Source organism: Ctenopharyngodon idella, chromosome 3 (assembly GCF_019924925.1).
Source record: "Ctenopharyngodon idella isolate HZGC_01 chromosome 3, HZGC01, whole genome shotgun sequence".
Lineage (NCBI taxonomy): Eukaryota > Metazoa > Chordata > Actinopteri > Cypriniformes > Xenocyprididae > Ctenopharyngodon > Ctenopharyngodon idella.
Genome location: NC_067222.1, coordinates 16,344,266 through 16,360,827, shown reverse-complemented (window position 1 = coordinate 16,360,827; position 16,562 = coordinate 16,344,266). Strand labels below are relative to the sequence as shown.

The 16,562-nt window shown below is 39.4% G+C and overlaps 2 protein-coding genes across 14 annotated transcripts in view; one reads left to right on the top strand and one right to left on the bottom strand.

Moving 5' to 3' along the window:
- LOC127508098 (uncharacterized) overlaps positions 1–16,562 on the bottom strand; it is a 320,544-nt gene that overhangs the window by 102,394 nt on the left and 201,588 nt on the right. The window lies entirely within an intron of this gene.
- The window catches only part of LOC127508169 (trypsin I-P1-like), a 74,246-nt gene that overhangs the window by 49,621 nt on the left and 8,063 nt on the right, over positions 1–16,562 (top strand). For 2 of the 8 annotated variants that reach the window (XM_051885891.1, XM_051885890.1), the window contains exons 5-6: positions 34–173; positions 1,066–2,411. The exons of 5 other annotated variants lie outside the window; for them this stretch is intronic. In XM_051885891.1, the coding sequence (XP_051741851.1) occupies positions 34–173; positions 1,066–1,497 (572 nt within the window). In that variant the 3' untranslated portion in view covers positions 1,498–2,411. Of the gene's footprint in view, positions 1–33; positions 174–1,065; positions 2,412–16,562 lie in introns of those variants that run through there. One more of the 8 variants, XM_051885898.1, reaches the window with a different exon arrangement.

The window sequence follows — 16,562 nt, the reverse complement described above, 5'->3', positions numbered from 1 at the left end:
GCCATAAAATGTGTCCTCTGATCTGTGTCACAGGCCAGCTTCCAGATACACTGCAGGAGGTGATGATACCCATTGTGAGCAACAGTGACTGTGATAATGCTTATGGAAGATTTATCACAGGTAATATGATTTGTGCTGGATTGTTAAATGAGGGAGGAAAAGATTCATGTCAGGTAAGACAGTCATTCATTCATACTCACAAATTTTGGTCACCTACAAACTTTACTCTGCCAACCTGCCACCACCGATCATGATCTCGTACACTATGACTGATTTTTGATACTACAGCTGTTCTGCAGAGGAGTTGCAGTGCAGTCTATATGCACAACATATACGCGATATTTGGGCTGCACACACACACAAGGGTCTTCATTTATAAAGCGTGCGTACGCACTTTGATGTGAAAAAAGTGTTTAGCGCCACGTCAGGGTCTGAGCAGACGTACACACTTTTCCTGGTCAGATTACTGCAGGTTTTTGGAAATCTAAGCTATTCTTGCTGCTCGCTAAGGATTTGGACGATGACTGGTGATCTTTTATATGTAAATTACATTAATTTAGTGTTGTTTAAAACGCAGAGAACTGAAACCATTCAGCTGCGCGCAAGTTCAAGATCATTTGCGATTTATAGATTTCACATCTACAGAAAGGCGTACTCTTGTTTTCGGTGTGTACGTTCATTCTATGAATCACACACACACACATCTGAGAAATGACTGTAAGATCAAATTTAGGATGATTTCTGCGCAACATTTTATAAATGAGGTGCAGGATGAATTATAAACTGCGTTTTTCCGCACTTGAAGGACACTGCTGGAAGGGGATGCCACACAATATGTATATCAACAGAGTAAACTATTACTCTATTACTCTCTTGGTTTTACCCAAAGTTGAACATTGTTCAACTCTCGGTGACAAGAGAAAAACGCTCAGCGTTCCCACTGCAAACAACTGAAAAAGGCCTCAGGGGGGAAAGTGCTTTGGTGGACACACGGCTGGCATACTTTTACTGTTATGTTCACTGTATATTGTCAGAGATTTAAATGCTGAATGTTTGTGAATACAGGGAGACTCTGGAGGTCCAATGGTCAGTAAGAAAGACTCTCTGTGGATTCAGTCCGGCATTGTGAGTTTTGGTAAAGTATGTGCTCTCCCTAAATATCCTGGTGTGTACACCAGAGTCTCTCAGTACCAGAACTGGATCAAGTCTTACATGGGCAGCAACCCACCTGGATTTGTTGAATTCAACATAGACATTCAACAATCAACTCCAACCTCGACTCCATCTCCAACCCCAACTCCAACCTCGACTCCATCTCCAACCTCAACTCCAACCTCGACTCCATCTCCAACCCCAACTCCAACCTCAACTCCAACTAAAACTCAGACCCCAAAATCCAACTCCAACTTCAGAAGCGCACCCAACCTCCTCTTATTTTCCCTTTCTCTCACGTTCTCCATCCTTCCTTTCACCTTCTCCCTCTTTCTCTCTTCCTAAAGATTGATTGAACAGAAACTCTCAGGGTTCTTTAATGAAGAGGACAGATGTGCTGTACATGTTATTTATATTGTCATTTATTCTTTATCTTTTTAAAAAATGTAATTCATGAAAAGCTCTCTCATTGACATTATAAGAGCATACACTAATGAAGTTCGTGCTTCTGTACTCTGAGATTCAGCATGATTTCATAAATAGAAGAGATGGACCAATATTGATTTTTTTTTTTTCTTTTCTTTTTAAATAACAATACCATTTATTTTCATGTTTATATGTCTGATAACCAGCATAACTGATATAGGGTCTGGAGCTCTGCATTGGATTCTGCTTGTTGAAAATGTAATTATCTTTCTGTATTTCTGTATCTTTATGTAATTATCTAATCAGTTACCATGTTGTAGTCACACTGTCTAAGAATAAACACAAAAGAAGGAACTGACTTTGGGAATGCTCTCTCTCTCTCTCTCTCTCTCTTCATACTGTCTTAATGTTTTTATGTAAACCCCGATACAGTTTTTTTTTTAAGTTTCTTTGATGAATACACAGTTCAAAAAAGTTTAAAAAAGGTTTAAAAGTTAAAAAATCTTTTGTAACATTATAAAAGTGTTTCCTGATGAGTGTTTCTGTCCATCAGAAGAATCCGGATCATTGGATCATCTGGACTGGAGCTGAACTCTGAAAGAGAAAGAAATTAACTTAAAATGTCACTAAAAATCATCAGTAGCCTACATGAATATATTCATCAGCTCAATGTGAAGCTGGATTGGATGGATTAATACAAACTCAAACAAATGCATTTGTGTTTTAATATTTAAAGCGTGTAAACTGAGTTTCAGGAGGTGAATCTCCGGTCGCCATCTTCACTGTACAATCTGAACACATAAAGCTCATAAAGACGGTTTCTAAAAAACAGATAAACAAAAACTCAGTATATTCTCAAAATGATTCATAATATTACTAAATCAACATATGAGCATAAAACACAGCGCTGCGCGTAATATAATCTCACAGGAGTCGAGCTGCTGTTCAAGTTTGTTTACTTTCACTTTCACTTCCGGTTCCTCGTCATTTAACCCTCTCAGCTGCAGTGACGTCATCAGCAGCAGCATCACGTGATCCTATAGAGGAGACACCTGATATTCTGGATGTGCCTTTATGACTGAAATCTCGTCATCAGTTTGAATGGAGATTTGGCGCCATCTGCTGGACACTCAAACATCAACAGAAACTTCAAACAGTAAAACAATCATGCCAATTAATTTTTTTTGAACTGTAATGAATGTGAAATTGTGGCCAAGTGTAGGCTCAGTTTAAGTTCCCAGATCTCGGATCAGTAACGGTTAAGTGTACCGTTTTTGTTGATGTGATCGTGGCCCAATGCTGACGGTGTCAGCTCAGTTTCAGTACCCAGGCTCGGGCCAGTACAGAGTAAGTGTTCAATTCTTGTTGGCTTGATTGTGACCCAATGCCGGCAGTTTTGGCATTTTTTTGGTATTTGAGCCGATTCTGGGGCGTCATTCATCCCAAATCTGGCAACTGCAGCCAAGCCAAGTTATTTCTTCCGACTTATTCCAATCCTGAAAAATATTTTGTCAGCCACAGATGGTAAAATGAGCTATCATTTCTTTTTTCAATATGTCTGAAATAAAATTAAACCCATGTTACTTTTTTTTTTTTATTTTGTGACTTTTTCTCATTTAGGGTCATGAACATGCATGCAGAGTTTCAGCACACTGATGTGTTGTGAAATGTGCACAGAAATTTTATACGTTCTTACTGTTCGTGTGTCAATTTGACCCATATAGAAAACCATTCAAAAGCAACTGTACAGACCCAAAATACAAAACACTCTTGTGCTGTATGTCAGAACTCCTCAACTCTAGTACTGAAGTGCCAGTGTCTTACTGAGTTTAACAACTTTTTATTTTCAAAGTTTGTGAAAATAAAAAAAAAGTTGTTTTACCTGTTAACTGTCTGTCCAACTTTTTGAGCATAAAAACATCACTTTACCAACCTTAATTGTTAAAAATCTTGACTTTAGAGCACAGACTTAAGTTTGGCATATTTTTTAAAGGCGAAATGTCACAGATTATTGAAGTAAAAAAAAAAAAAAAAGTTGTAAAAGTAAAATAAAAAAAAGTTTAAAAGTTTAAATTGATTAAAATTTAAAATATTTAAAAATATATATATTTTATATAAAATATATATTTTACAAAACACATTCAACTCTAAAACTTCAAGAAAATCAGAGCTAAATATCGGAAAATTTAGGTTGATATCTCAAAAAAAGAACTTTAAGTAAGCTTTCAAATGATATATAGTTTGTCAAGATTACTTTAGGTTTATACTAAGATATTGTTATTATAAATGTATAATGGCAAATGTCCCACGGATGCGGGGAGGGTCTTAAAAATAAATGAACATTTTTATTCATCATAAATTCAGAAATGTATTATTTATATTGTTCTAAATGTATTTGATCTCTTTCTATCGCTATGATGAATTAACCAATCAGAAGCTTCTAGAGGAATGTGCTTGGAGCTTTAGCCCTGCCTTCTGTGTGAGGAGCGAACACAACGAAGCATTATCATAGCAGTTTTCAGCATATCAGACATCAGATGAGAGTAAATGTTTGTATGTTGTGAATGATTCCAGACTTTCAGTAATTTCACTCATCTGTGAAAAAGATTCATTATTATCCTCAGACTTACACTAGAGCATGGTCAAACTTTTGAATTTCACATCATTCCAAACCCATGTGACGCAGTGTTTAATAATCATACAAATTTTAGCTCCACAATTTATTGAAGCCTTATTCCATAAAATGACAGGAGTTATTGAGCTCACTACAAACTATGGCCTGTATAATATTTTTGATTTGATTTAAACTTTTCAAACCACCTTACGAGACTCAACCAACAAGCAACGCTGAATCTGCAGATGAGAACATCCAAGACCATGACCAGTCAAGACCAGAAGTGTGGTCAAGAACAGACCCTCCAAGACCATTAAAGAGCCACCCAGCAAAACCCTCAGTGTTAAAATTACTGGTCTGTGTTTGTGTCCTCACTACAGACTGTTAAATAACACCACCTGAAGCAGAGTTGCAGTTAATGACATACAGCAATTAAGTGATTAAGTGATGATTGAGCATTAGTGATGAACACCTGCTGTAAACAAGCAGAATCACTGAATGAAAGAGAAACAAGAATAGAAAAAAGGAGAAACTATAACTTTCTTCGGTCACAGTCTTAGATGAAATCACCTGAAGATGAAAGACATTAAATCTCTCAAGATCTCAGCAGAGGAGGATTAAACAACTCCACAAACAGCATTACAGCTTCATTTATTACTAACCAGACTGATTATTTCATAATCAAACCTACACCACATATTTAATAGAAAACACTTGTGTATAATGGATGTATACAGTGTATATATATATCAGTGATGTATAGGTCTTTTTCTTTTGTTTTTTTGTGTCTATTTTGTCACCTGTTGGAGTTTGAGCTCATTGCTGCTGTCTCCTCTGGCCTGCTTAGTCTGGGACACTTAATATTCAACAATATTACTGATCCGCCTGCATCGACACTATTGTATGAGAAATGAAATGTGCTGGCAATGACATCACCTTTCTCCAGAGCTGCTGTATAGATGAAATCAACTAAATTAATAACGGATGATTTTTACAACAGAGCTGAATCAACTGACTTGAATCAAGCTGAATCAAGCTGAACAATGATACTATTTTCTTCTAAAGCTGTTTAGCTAAAACAAACTTTGTTGCATAATTTTACTGAAACAATCGGTATTGTAAAAAGCGCTATATACACATGAATTCTGGTTGTTCCAGAGCAACATATTAAATATTTAGATTGATTCTACAAAAACTCAATTTTTTCCCTTCACTAAAGTTGTCTGATTCTTTGACTGGAATCATGTTTATATGTTTAATCTATTTAAATCATTGTCTATTTCTCTGTCACCCCTGGCCAATTCTATATAGTCTTTAAGTTCCTCTCTTGTTGTTTGTATTTCCTTCTGGACATTGCAAAGCTCATTATGTGTTCTCCTCATCTCTGCAATGGATTTAAGCACACTGGATTGGACCTTTTCTGGATCATCTACTTTTCCCTGTCTCATCTGGTGAATGTCTACAGAATCCATCACTATGAAGGCGACATCAAGTATGACTAACAGTCCACTTAACACTCCTGAGACTGCTTCTGCTACAACTCGCCCTACTCTTGCAGTCTGAGTAGCAATTCTGCTAACATTTGCCAACAGACCCAAATTCATGAGTTGTGTTGCACACAAAACATTCCTTCTGTCTAAATTGCATATTTGCACATTGTCAAAAGCTGAGCTGCTGAAAAAAGCACTGAACTTTGTGGTTTTTCTCAGAACCTTTCTCAGTGTATTCAGTGGTGTGAGAATTGGTTCGCTCACAGATTCATACTTCTGCTGAATTTGTTCAAGGCTCTCTCTGAATGATTTTTGTTGTACAGTGTTAGTAATGGTGGATGCAGCACCTGTTACTCCACCTGCAACTCCTACTCCAACACCAACACCAGTAACAATCAGAGACGCCCCAAGAGTGAACGGTGCCAAAATTAAACCAGCTAATGCAGTGATTCCTCCAGCTGCTCCGATCACCGAACCTGACAGACTCCCCGCTGTGGCGCTGTAATGTGCAGACTCCATCGAATCTGTTATTCTTCCCCACTCACTAACTAAAACCTCAATGTCTTTATAGTGCTTGTTGTAGGCCTCATCAAAGGCGGTGATAGACTTCACAAAACTCTGTAGCAGTGCCTCTGGAGTTCTGCTGTTTCTGTCTACTGCATCTGTCAGGAACGGTTTAGCTAGAATCTCTTCAGCTGAAGGTCTGTCTTTAGGGTCACGACTGAGCATTTGACTGATTAATTCCCGAAGTTCCTCTGAGTATCTCTCTGAGATGAGAGGGGGGTTTCCTGTCATACTGACAGCATGAAGTATGTGGCGCTGCATGTTATCGGCCTGTGGAGGAAAAAATTAAATAAGAATCTGCTTAGTGTCAATAGGGGTTGAAGGAAAAAAAAGGTAAACAAAAGTGCTGGATATGACTACAAGCAGTTTATAATGAAAAAAAAAAGGAGATCCAACCCCAATTAAACACACCTGAACCAGATAATCAAAGACCTTCTTTCATCTTCAGAATACAAATTAATATATTCTCATGAAATCCGTCCATAGTAATTTAACGAAAACTTTCAAGGTCTGGACCTTGAAAGTGTTGGTTAAATTGCTGCCTATGGATGAGAATATACCTCTCGGATTTCATCAAAAATATCTTAATTTGTGTTCTGAAGATGAATGAAGGCTTTTTGTATCTCTTCAGTCACTTGTCTCTTTTGTTCTCACCACAGTCTGTTGTCATAGACAATGATTCAATTATCACCCTAGTCCTAAAGTTCGTTATCAGTGTATTTTGTTCTTCAGATGGATATGAGGATGGGAACATGGAAACAGGCCATCCTCCGAAACAAACCCCACCATGCACCCTTGCCTAGAGCCTATCCAGCCTATCTCAGAGCCGAAATCCCACAGTGAGTCTGAAGAAGTATGTGATCCGACACTATGTGTTTCTGTGGGAGTTTTGTGCATCTAGACAATGAGCAGAGGTTGTTCGATTTGGAAACTAAGGTAATGCTCCCCAGTCTGCCCCTATCATCACTGCTGGTCCTGCCCAGCAAAAAGCCTGTTTCATCACCCTGTATTGAGATTGTGTTGTTGTTGCTAATCCTGACCGGCCTCCCTCTCCTTTCTCCTCATCCAGATTCAGCCAGTCCTTCAGCCTCATGTTCGCTGATTCCCTTCAATCCATCATCTTAACTGATGCCGAGCCAAGGGTCCATGGGTTGCCAGCTTCGTAAATATGTTTATATATGTTTAATAAGTGTACACTGGCAGAATCATTTTACAATCGTACACACAAATCTATATTAAACAACACACCAGCAGCACATGTAACATTACATGCGAAAAAATATGTTGAGTTGTTAAACTTGAGACTTCGGAATTCAAATGTCTCTTCAACTCGGTCTGTGACCAATCAGATTTTGTTGCTCACTGCCTTCAGCCAATCAGAGCTGCTGACGTCACGGTCCTCGTCTGAATCCCCCAGTCACTCAGGTGAATTATATTGTCGCAATGTATAATTTATTTAATAAATCACTGAAAGCGCAATACATCGCTCAACCTTGGGAATTCTGACCAGTTCAATCTAGTGACATCGCAGACTGACAGATGGCGACGACAACCGACTAGGAATTTAATGGCCTACGCGATCCTGAAAGAACCGGAGAAAAGTGCTGCTATTTGGAGGTGAGTTGTAGTCGACCAGTTAACAAACTTTTTTTTTTTTTTTTTTTTTTTGCTTTAACAAACGGAGAGCGAGATTTCGGCTTGATATCTCCTTTTTGAGTTTGTGTGTGGTGGTTTATGGCACATGTTTGTATGCAGCACCAAAACATTCATATGATTGGTCAAATCGGCCCGTATTCTGTACGATATTAATTCATTAAGTGTTGTATGCTTAACTATGTACCGAAAACAATATCGACATGCCATACCGATACAGTTCCCTGCTGCTAATCCTCATTTACTGTTCAAAAATATTATTGATTCAGTGTAGGATTCAGACAGACTATTGTAAACGTGAATAAAGAGTTGATCATGCTGTCTGACCTCATATCTCTTGTATATTCTGTTAACAGATGCTGTTCTTCACAAGTTTCTGCAGTCACTGCCTCTGTGTTGCGGCCATCAGACACAATAATGAGCAGCTCAGCAGAACATGGAATATAATGTGTAATTTGTATTTGTGTATAGAGGGTCACCATTGGTCCAATAACTTTTTTTTTTCTTTAATGAAAAACATGGTAAGTTTTGCTGAATTAATGTTAAGTTTAAATAAAAACCATTGGATTTATTAATGAAATATGTCTCTTCATTAGTGATGTTGTTACATTTTATTTATTTTAATGGCCTTGAAAACAAATGCATTCAACTTTGGGAAAATTTCACCTAAGTAAATCATTAAACTGTATTTAAATAGTAGCACAATTATATTACTGTAATGTGTGAGATTATGTAATTCAAAGTACAGTAGTCAACATTTGAAGTGGATCAAAGAAGTTCAGCAAAGTTGTCCTAAGAAGAAGGTTTTAGAACAACTTTGATTAAAGGTTTTGATCCACTTCAAATGTTGACTATATTATATAAAGTATGAGTAATTATAAAAAGTGTGTTGTTATTGACTGCAAAGTGTGTCATTTTTAGTATTTGGAATAAGCCAAAGGTACTGAGCATACAGTATACTATTACCTGTAAAATAATATATTCATAGTGTATCGCTTGTGTGTTCGGAAGACACTCGTAATTTTTATGTACTTAAAACAAATAAAATATACTTATAACACAAATTAAGTACACTTTAATATCACTAATCAAGCATGTAATTAGTCCCTACACAGGCATATACTTAAAGTGTACTAAGTATACTTGAAGTTGGTCCAATTTAGCACACAAAAGTACACTTAATATACTTAAAGTTGTATTTTTATACAACTTAATTACAGCTAAAATATACTCGGTACAAAATTAGTTGTTTCAAAATAGCACACTTTAAGTTAACTAATCATTAACACAATTGAAATATACTTGCTGTAAGTTTACTTAGCATACTTTTTTCACTAGGGAGCCAGAGAAGAGGATCCAGGTGCAGTAATTTATTCCAGTATTCCATAAAATAGACAAACACAGGAAGCAGCAAACACAAGGAAAACACCAGGAGAACAAGAACACAGGAATACAGTGTGAGCAGAATTTGGGTTAAATTGTACAACCCAACTTGCTGGGTTACTTTATCCCAGCATTTGTTCAGTCCAGTACTTATCCAGTGCTGGGTTGCCAAATGGGTTGTTTTTAACCCAGCCTTTTTTGGAGTGTAGGATCTGTAGAATGGGTTTGTCAAACAGTTAACCAAAGAAAATTATTTCTTGTTACAGTATAATTGATTTATCTCAAACTATAACCTCAGTGTTAGAAATTTGTGTGAGCATGTGTGTGAGACAACATTTGAGTTATGTTAACAAAGAGCAGCACGGAATACTAGGAATAGGAAATAAATGTGTAACTATCAAATTGTTTCTGGAGAAGTACTGGGAGGGAGTTTTTCCACAGAAACTCATTCTGCTTGTTTCAGATTCCCTTTTCTTAGCAGTAAATTTCATAGTGTAGTATATGCAGTGAGTGGTTCTGTCTAGGACACCCCCACACAGTTTGTGTAGTTGGTATGACCCACTGGTGTATGGCTTGTGGCCAACTTGGCGAGTTAAGTTCATGGCATGCTAGTAAAGAAGTTCAGCATTATAACTCCTGTGCGTACGTGTCTTAATGTTAACTAAAGTCTAACAAAGACCACAACATGGTGTCAGAAGCCACTGTATCCACTGAATAACACCGTGCACATCAAGTAGTGACTGAAGATCACCGCGGCGCGGGCAAACAGTGACGAAAAGCAGCACTGCCAGATTATTCTAGCGAGCCCTACGTGCTAACGAGATTGACAAAATGGAAATGCTTCATCTGCCGCCACCTTTGTCTCTGACGGGGAACTTGGCTGAAAATTGGCGTAAGTGGGAACAAAGATTTAATTTGTATCTTACTGCCTCAGCGCTAGTGGATAAATCTGAGACGAGACAGATCGCTGTGCTGCTGCATTGCATAGGAGAAGAGGCGCTAGACATTTATAACTCGCTCGAGATCGAATACGAGGATCCACAACGTAAAAAATTATCAGAGGTCCTCGCAGCACTGCGGAAATACTGTGCTCCGCGAAAGAATACCGTCTTTGAACGACATCAGTTCTGGGCCCACACATTCTCTGAGCAAGCAGGCATAGACAGATTCGTCACGGAGCTAAGAAACAAAGCACGCACATGCGAATTTGGAGAAACTGAAGATCTCATGATACGAGATAAAATAGTATTCAGCATAACTGACTCTGGGCTTCGTGAACGATTGCTGTCCATATCTGATTTGACACTTTCAAAAGCCATTGACATGTGCAGAGCTAAAGAAGTCGCGAGGGCACAAGTTACAGCTATGGCAGCATCATCAGAAACACAATTTGTGCATGCCATTACAAAAAAGGGGCAGCAGCCTAAATGGAGATCAAACAAACCAGCAGTGCACAAACAAATGACAGCGCCAACTAGAGGACATTCAAAAAATTGCGGCAAATGCGGACGCATTCACATGCCAAGACAGTGCCCTGCCTATAATGAAGTGTGTAAAAAATGTGGCAAAAAGAACCACTTTGCACTTGTGTGCAAATCAAAAGCCAAAATGGACACGCTTGACATAGATACTGAGATATCTGGGATAGACACATTGTTTGTCGGCACTGTAGCTCACTCAAACACGTCAGACACAGGCTGGCACACAAATCTGCGCATGGCAGGCACAATTGTCAACTTCAAGCTCGACACGGGCGCTGAAGCAAACGTCATTCCAAAGAAAATCATTGATCAGCTTCAGGTTCCTGTGAACATCCAAAAGACAAATACTGTGCTTGTGTCGTATGGAGGCACCCGCATCAAACCAGAAGGTGTTGTTAAACTCCATGTGCAGGCTAAAAATAAAACAACTGACATGATGTTCTTTGTGACTACAGCATCAGATATAGCCCTACTTGGGAGACAGGCATGTGTGCAGTTGGACCTCATAAGAAAAGTAGACGCCCTCACACCATCATCGCCCACCACAAAAACTGAGCTCCTCGGCCGCTATGCATCAGTGTTTCAAGGTTTGGGCCAGTTTCCAGGATTGCACCATATTCACACTGACCCTTCCATTCCTCCTGTAATACACGGCTGCAGGAAGATCCCGTATGCAGTCCATGACCGACTCCGAGAGACACTGGATGAATTGGAAAAACGGGGTGTTATAAGCAAAGTTTCTAAACCCACTGCATGGGTTAGCAGTCTGTGCATCACAGAAAAGAAAAACGGCGCACTGAGAGTCTGCCTGGACCCCAGAGACCTCAACAGGGCCATACTCCGCCAGCACTACAACATTCCCACCCTGGAGGACATACGGAGTAAGTTAGCTGGCAAAAAGTTGTTCACCATCCTGGATGAGAAGGATGGCTATTGGCAGATTCAACTAGATGAGGAGTCAGCAGATCTCTGTGCTTTCAATACGCCGTGGGGCAGGTATCGTTTTCATCGCATGCCTTTTGGCATAAAGTCAGCGAGCGAGGTGTTTCAACGTTTGAACTCAGAGAGCTTTGGGGACATTGAAGGTGTTTTCATGGTGGCCGATGATATGATCATAGCGGCATCCACCAAAGCAGAGCATGATGCCATCCTAGAGAAAGTGATGAACAGAGCGGTGAGTCTAAACGTGAAATTCAACAAAGACAAGCTGCAGTATATGGTCAACGAGGTGACTTACCTTGGCCATGTGATCACCGCAGAGGGAGTGAAGCCTGATGAGTGCAAGGTTTCAGCAATATTGCAATTTCCTTCAACGTCTGCTAGGTATGACACGCTACCTGGCACAATACATTCCCAACGAAGCCACCCTCACTGCACCGCTCAGGCTGTTGCTAAGGAAAGATATAGACTGGCAGTGGCATCCTGAACAGCAGTCAGCACTTGAAAAACTCAGAACAGCTATAGCAACTGCACCTGTTCTAGGGCATTTTGACCCAAAGGAGCCTATAGAAGTGCAGGCAGATGCCTCAAAAGATGGCTTGGGGGCTGCTCTAATGCAGAAACAGCAACCAATTGCATATGCTTCGAGAGCGCTATCTGCGGCTGAAAAGAACTATGCCCAGATAGAAAAAGAACTACTGGCCATAGTTTTCGCTCTGAAAAAGTTCCACCAGTATGTTTACGGTGTGCCCATTAGAGTTCAGTCAGATCACAAACCACTTGAGGCGATATTCTCCAAACCCATAGGCGCCGCACCAGCACGCCTTCAAAGAATGCTGCTCCAGCTACAAAGGTATGACATTCACATTGTTTACACTCCAGGCAACCAGATGCTCATCGCAGACACGCTGTCCAGAGCGTACATTCAGTCTGATGCAACAGAGAGTCTAGACCTGAGTGAAGAGAAAGTCATCTACGCAGTGAATGGAGAATCGCTCTGTGGTAACATCATGCACATGATCCAACAAGCCACACAGTCAGATCCTGAGCTTCACCTGATACGGCAGCTACATGAGCAAGGATGGCCGGACGGAAGGAAAAATGTCCCACTGGCTGCTCAAGCTTACTGGCCATCAGACACACTATTAGCATAGATGATGAGCTACTCATGAAAGACGATCACATTATCATCCCTCGTGCACTGCGACCAGAAGTGCTGAAACGACTTCATGTGGCACATCAGGGTATACAGCGGTCTCTAGCACACGCCAGATCATGCTTCTACTGGCCAGGACTCACTGAAGCCGTACGTCACATGGTGGAAGCCTGTAGTTGCTGTCAAGAGAGTTGTCCTGAAAATCAAAAGGAGCCACTTATCTCACATCCAGTTCCAGAGGGACCCTGGCAGAAAATAGCTGCTGACATTTTTGACTTTCAAGGACGTTCATTTCTTCTGATTGTGGACTATTTCTCTAAATATCCAGAAGTCCTACAGCTGTCAGACAAAACGTCAGGCTCACTGATAGCACAATTCAAAGCAGTGTTTGCCAGACATGGTGTGCCTGAGATCCTGATTGCAGATCATGTACCCTTTGCCAGTGCTGAAATGACTCGATTTGCTCATGACTGGGGTTTCAACATCACACACTCCAGTCCAAACTTCCCCCAGTCCAACGGCATGGCCGAGAGAGCCATAAAGACCGTCAAAACTATGCTGAAAGCTGCTGCTCAGTCTGGCACTGACCCTCACCTAGCTTTATTGACTCTCCGCAACACTCCTGTCACTGGTCTCAAATACTCTCCAGCCCAGATCCTTATGGGCAGAGTCTTACGTTCCACTTTACCGGTCAGCAAAGCTGTTCTGCAACCTTCTATACCTAAACACATCCAGGAAGCGCTGCAGCATCTTCAATCACAGCAAAAGAGATGGTATGATAGAACAGCAGCTCCACTTCCAGCCTTAAAGGGGGGACAGAGAGTATATATGAGAATCAAAAGCACATGGAAACCAGCTACAGTTGTCAGTATCCGAGATGAGCCCCGCTCATACAATGTTGTCATATCATCGGGAACAATCTACCGCAGGAACAGACGCCACCTCAGGCCTGACAGGTCAATCAAACATGACTCACAACATGACTGTTCCATGTACACTGACAATGACTTGTGCAACGATACTGTTCCAAAAGCTGCTCCAACTGAGCTACCTCAAGATGTGGAAAGGAGTGTGCGAGGTCCGGAATGCACAAGAGCCGGACGTATCGTCAGACAACCGGCACGGTTTAAAGATTATGTGCTTACTTAAGTATGCTAGACTAGTGTTAATATTGTTTGTTCATAGCAAATGTTTATTTTATACACTGGTGATATTTACAGCATACTGTCCTTGCTGTATGTCTGATTAATACTTTGTTCAAAGCTTAAGAAGGGGGATGTAGTATATGCAGTGAATGGTTCTGTCTAGGACACCCCCACACAGTTTGTGTAGTTGGTATGACCCACTGGTGTATGGCTTGTGGCCAACTTGGCGAGTTAAGTTCATGGCATGCTAGTAAAGAAGTTCAGCATTATAACTCCTGTGCGTACGTGTCTTAATGTTAACTAAAGTCTAACAAAGACCACAACAATAGTGCCTTGCAGATTTCACAATGTGTCCTTATTAAACCCAACCCTTTCTGAACAGACATAAAAGAACCTGAAGCATTATTTCTGTATAGTCCTTCTGTTTCTGACACATGATGGATCTGCAAGTCTCCGTTGTTCTTCTTTTCATTTTTCTCACTGGAGGTACAAAAAACATCAAATATTGAAATGTATTATTTGCTAGTCATACTGTAGAGAGCTAACTCAATGTCTTTCTCTGTTTGTAAGGATATTCTCTCAAGTGTTACTCGTGCACATCTGAGTTGACGGGCTCCTGTGAACTGAAAGTGGAGACATGTCCAGATGGAAATTTTAAATGTGCAAGCGGTACGGTAGAACAACCTATTGGTAAGTCCATTATAATGTGGAAATCTGCTGTATAAGTGATCATACTGCTGGAGAGAAAGTATACTTGTAAACTGCTAATCTTGGGTTTTTTTTATTATCCTATTATTTGAGCATTTATGTGAGTTTTTTTACAGGGTCCTCTGAGGTGTCTTTCACAGTTAAAGGGTGCGCAGCTGGATGTGAACCAGGAACTCTACAGCTACCAACCGGAGGGACAGTGACTTATAGCTGCTGTGACACTGATCTTTGCAATGCAGCAGGTATTGTCCTTTATTTCATCATACACTAGCAGTTTGATCTCATCCACAGTAACTCAAAATGAGGCCAATTTACAAACAATAATAATTCAATATGAACATGTGATTGTTAATAAGCAGCACAATATTAAAAGTAGTCAAAAATAGTGTAAAGCTATAGCAGCATGAAAAGGAGAAGCTGATGAATTAGTCAAGTATTTTCAAAGTTTTTATTGTTTTTAAAAAGTTGTGAGAAATTGATCAACAAAGAACATGCAGTTTTCTTAGTAGTAGCAGTAGTGATAGTAGTAGTAGTGTGGTGTTAATTAATATGAATTTCCTTGCTGTCTTGATTAGACGGAGTGTATAAGGGAAGCTTCCTCCTGCTCTTGTCTCCTCTGCTCTTCTACCTCCTGTTTCAGTGAATCCAGATGAACTTCAGATTCTACAGCAAAGACCAGCAGAAACTCAGTATGATACACTATCTGATACTGAATAAAGCTTGTTTGCTGCTCTGCTCTTCTTTGGTTTAAGGAACTGAGAATATGTACTTTTAACATTAAACAAACACATGTATGAATTTTCTTTGCATAAAGGAAAAGTTATTATAGAATGTAATAAATAATTAAAGAAAAACATTGCCTTTTTAAAAAGTGTGAAAAACGTCTGTAATAAAATATTTACATATGTGTATTAAACATCTCTCTCAGTGAGTGATGGGAAATTTGTTTTAACTTTTGGTTCAGTTGGAAGTTTGAATGTAAACCAGTAAATTCAACAATGCACACTACTACTAAAATCTGTTTTGTACCTTTAACATATACTGACAACCTCCATATAATCCAGGTGGTAAATGAGAAAGCCACATGAAGAATCGTCACAAGTAGCTTTTCCACGAGCTGAAGTATATACTAATATATAGAAGGTGCACAGAGTAATTCACGCAAACACAAAACACCATCATGGTAACACACAACACTTACATAATGCAATAAACATTCATTAAACAACAGAAGATGTAACATAAAATAAAAAGATGAACACACATTTGCCCAGAGCTGATACACATTTGATTCAAAGCCTGATTATTGTATCTTATACTTCAGTGATGAAGTTTTATTTGCTTATACGTTTTTGTTTGTTTATTATAAAAAGAACAACCAATTTGAATAAATTTAATTGATTACAAAACTACCGAGGCTTGATTTATAGCGTTTTAAGACTCTGAATAAGAACATACCACAGAAGTCTTATGAACAAATTGAAAGTCATTTTAAAAAGCTTATAATGTCGGCCAGACTTATGAAGAAAGTGTAAAACTCTCACAGTTAAAAAAGATTACGCTACGTCCTACACCTTCCCCTTTTCAAGTTTTTTTTTTTTTTTTTGTAAGCTGAATACATAAGGCATGAAAGCTAGATATTTTACTTCATAACTGGTTTGAATATGGATATTTTTTACACAAACACATCGCTTCACTTCATAAGGCCTTTATTAACCCTCTGGATCCGTGTGGAGTACGTTTATGATGGAGACACTTTCTTCAGCTCATACTCGTTGATCCCGTTCACTGCCATCATAAAGCTCGGATGCGTCAGGATATTTATTAATATAAGTCCGATTGTGTTCATCA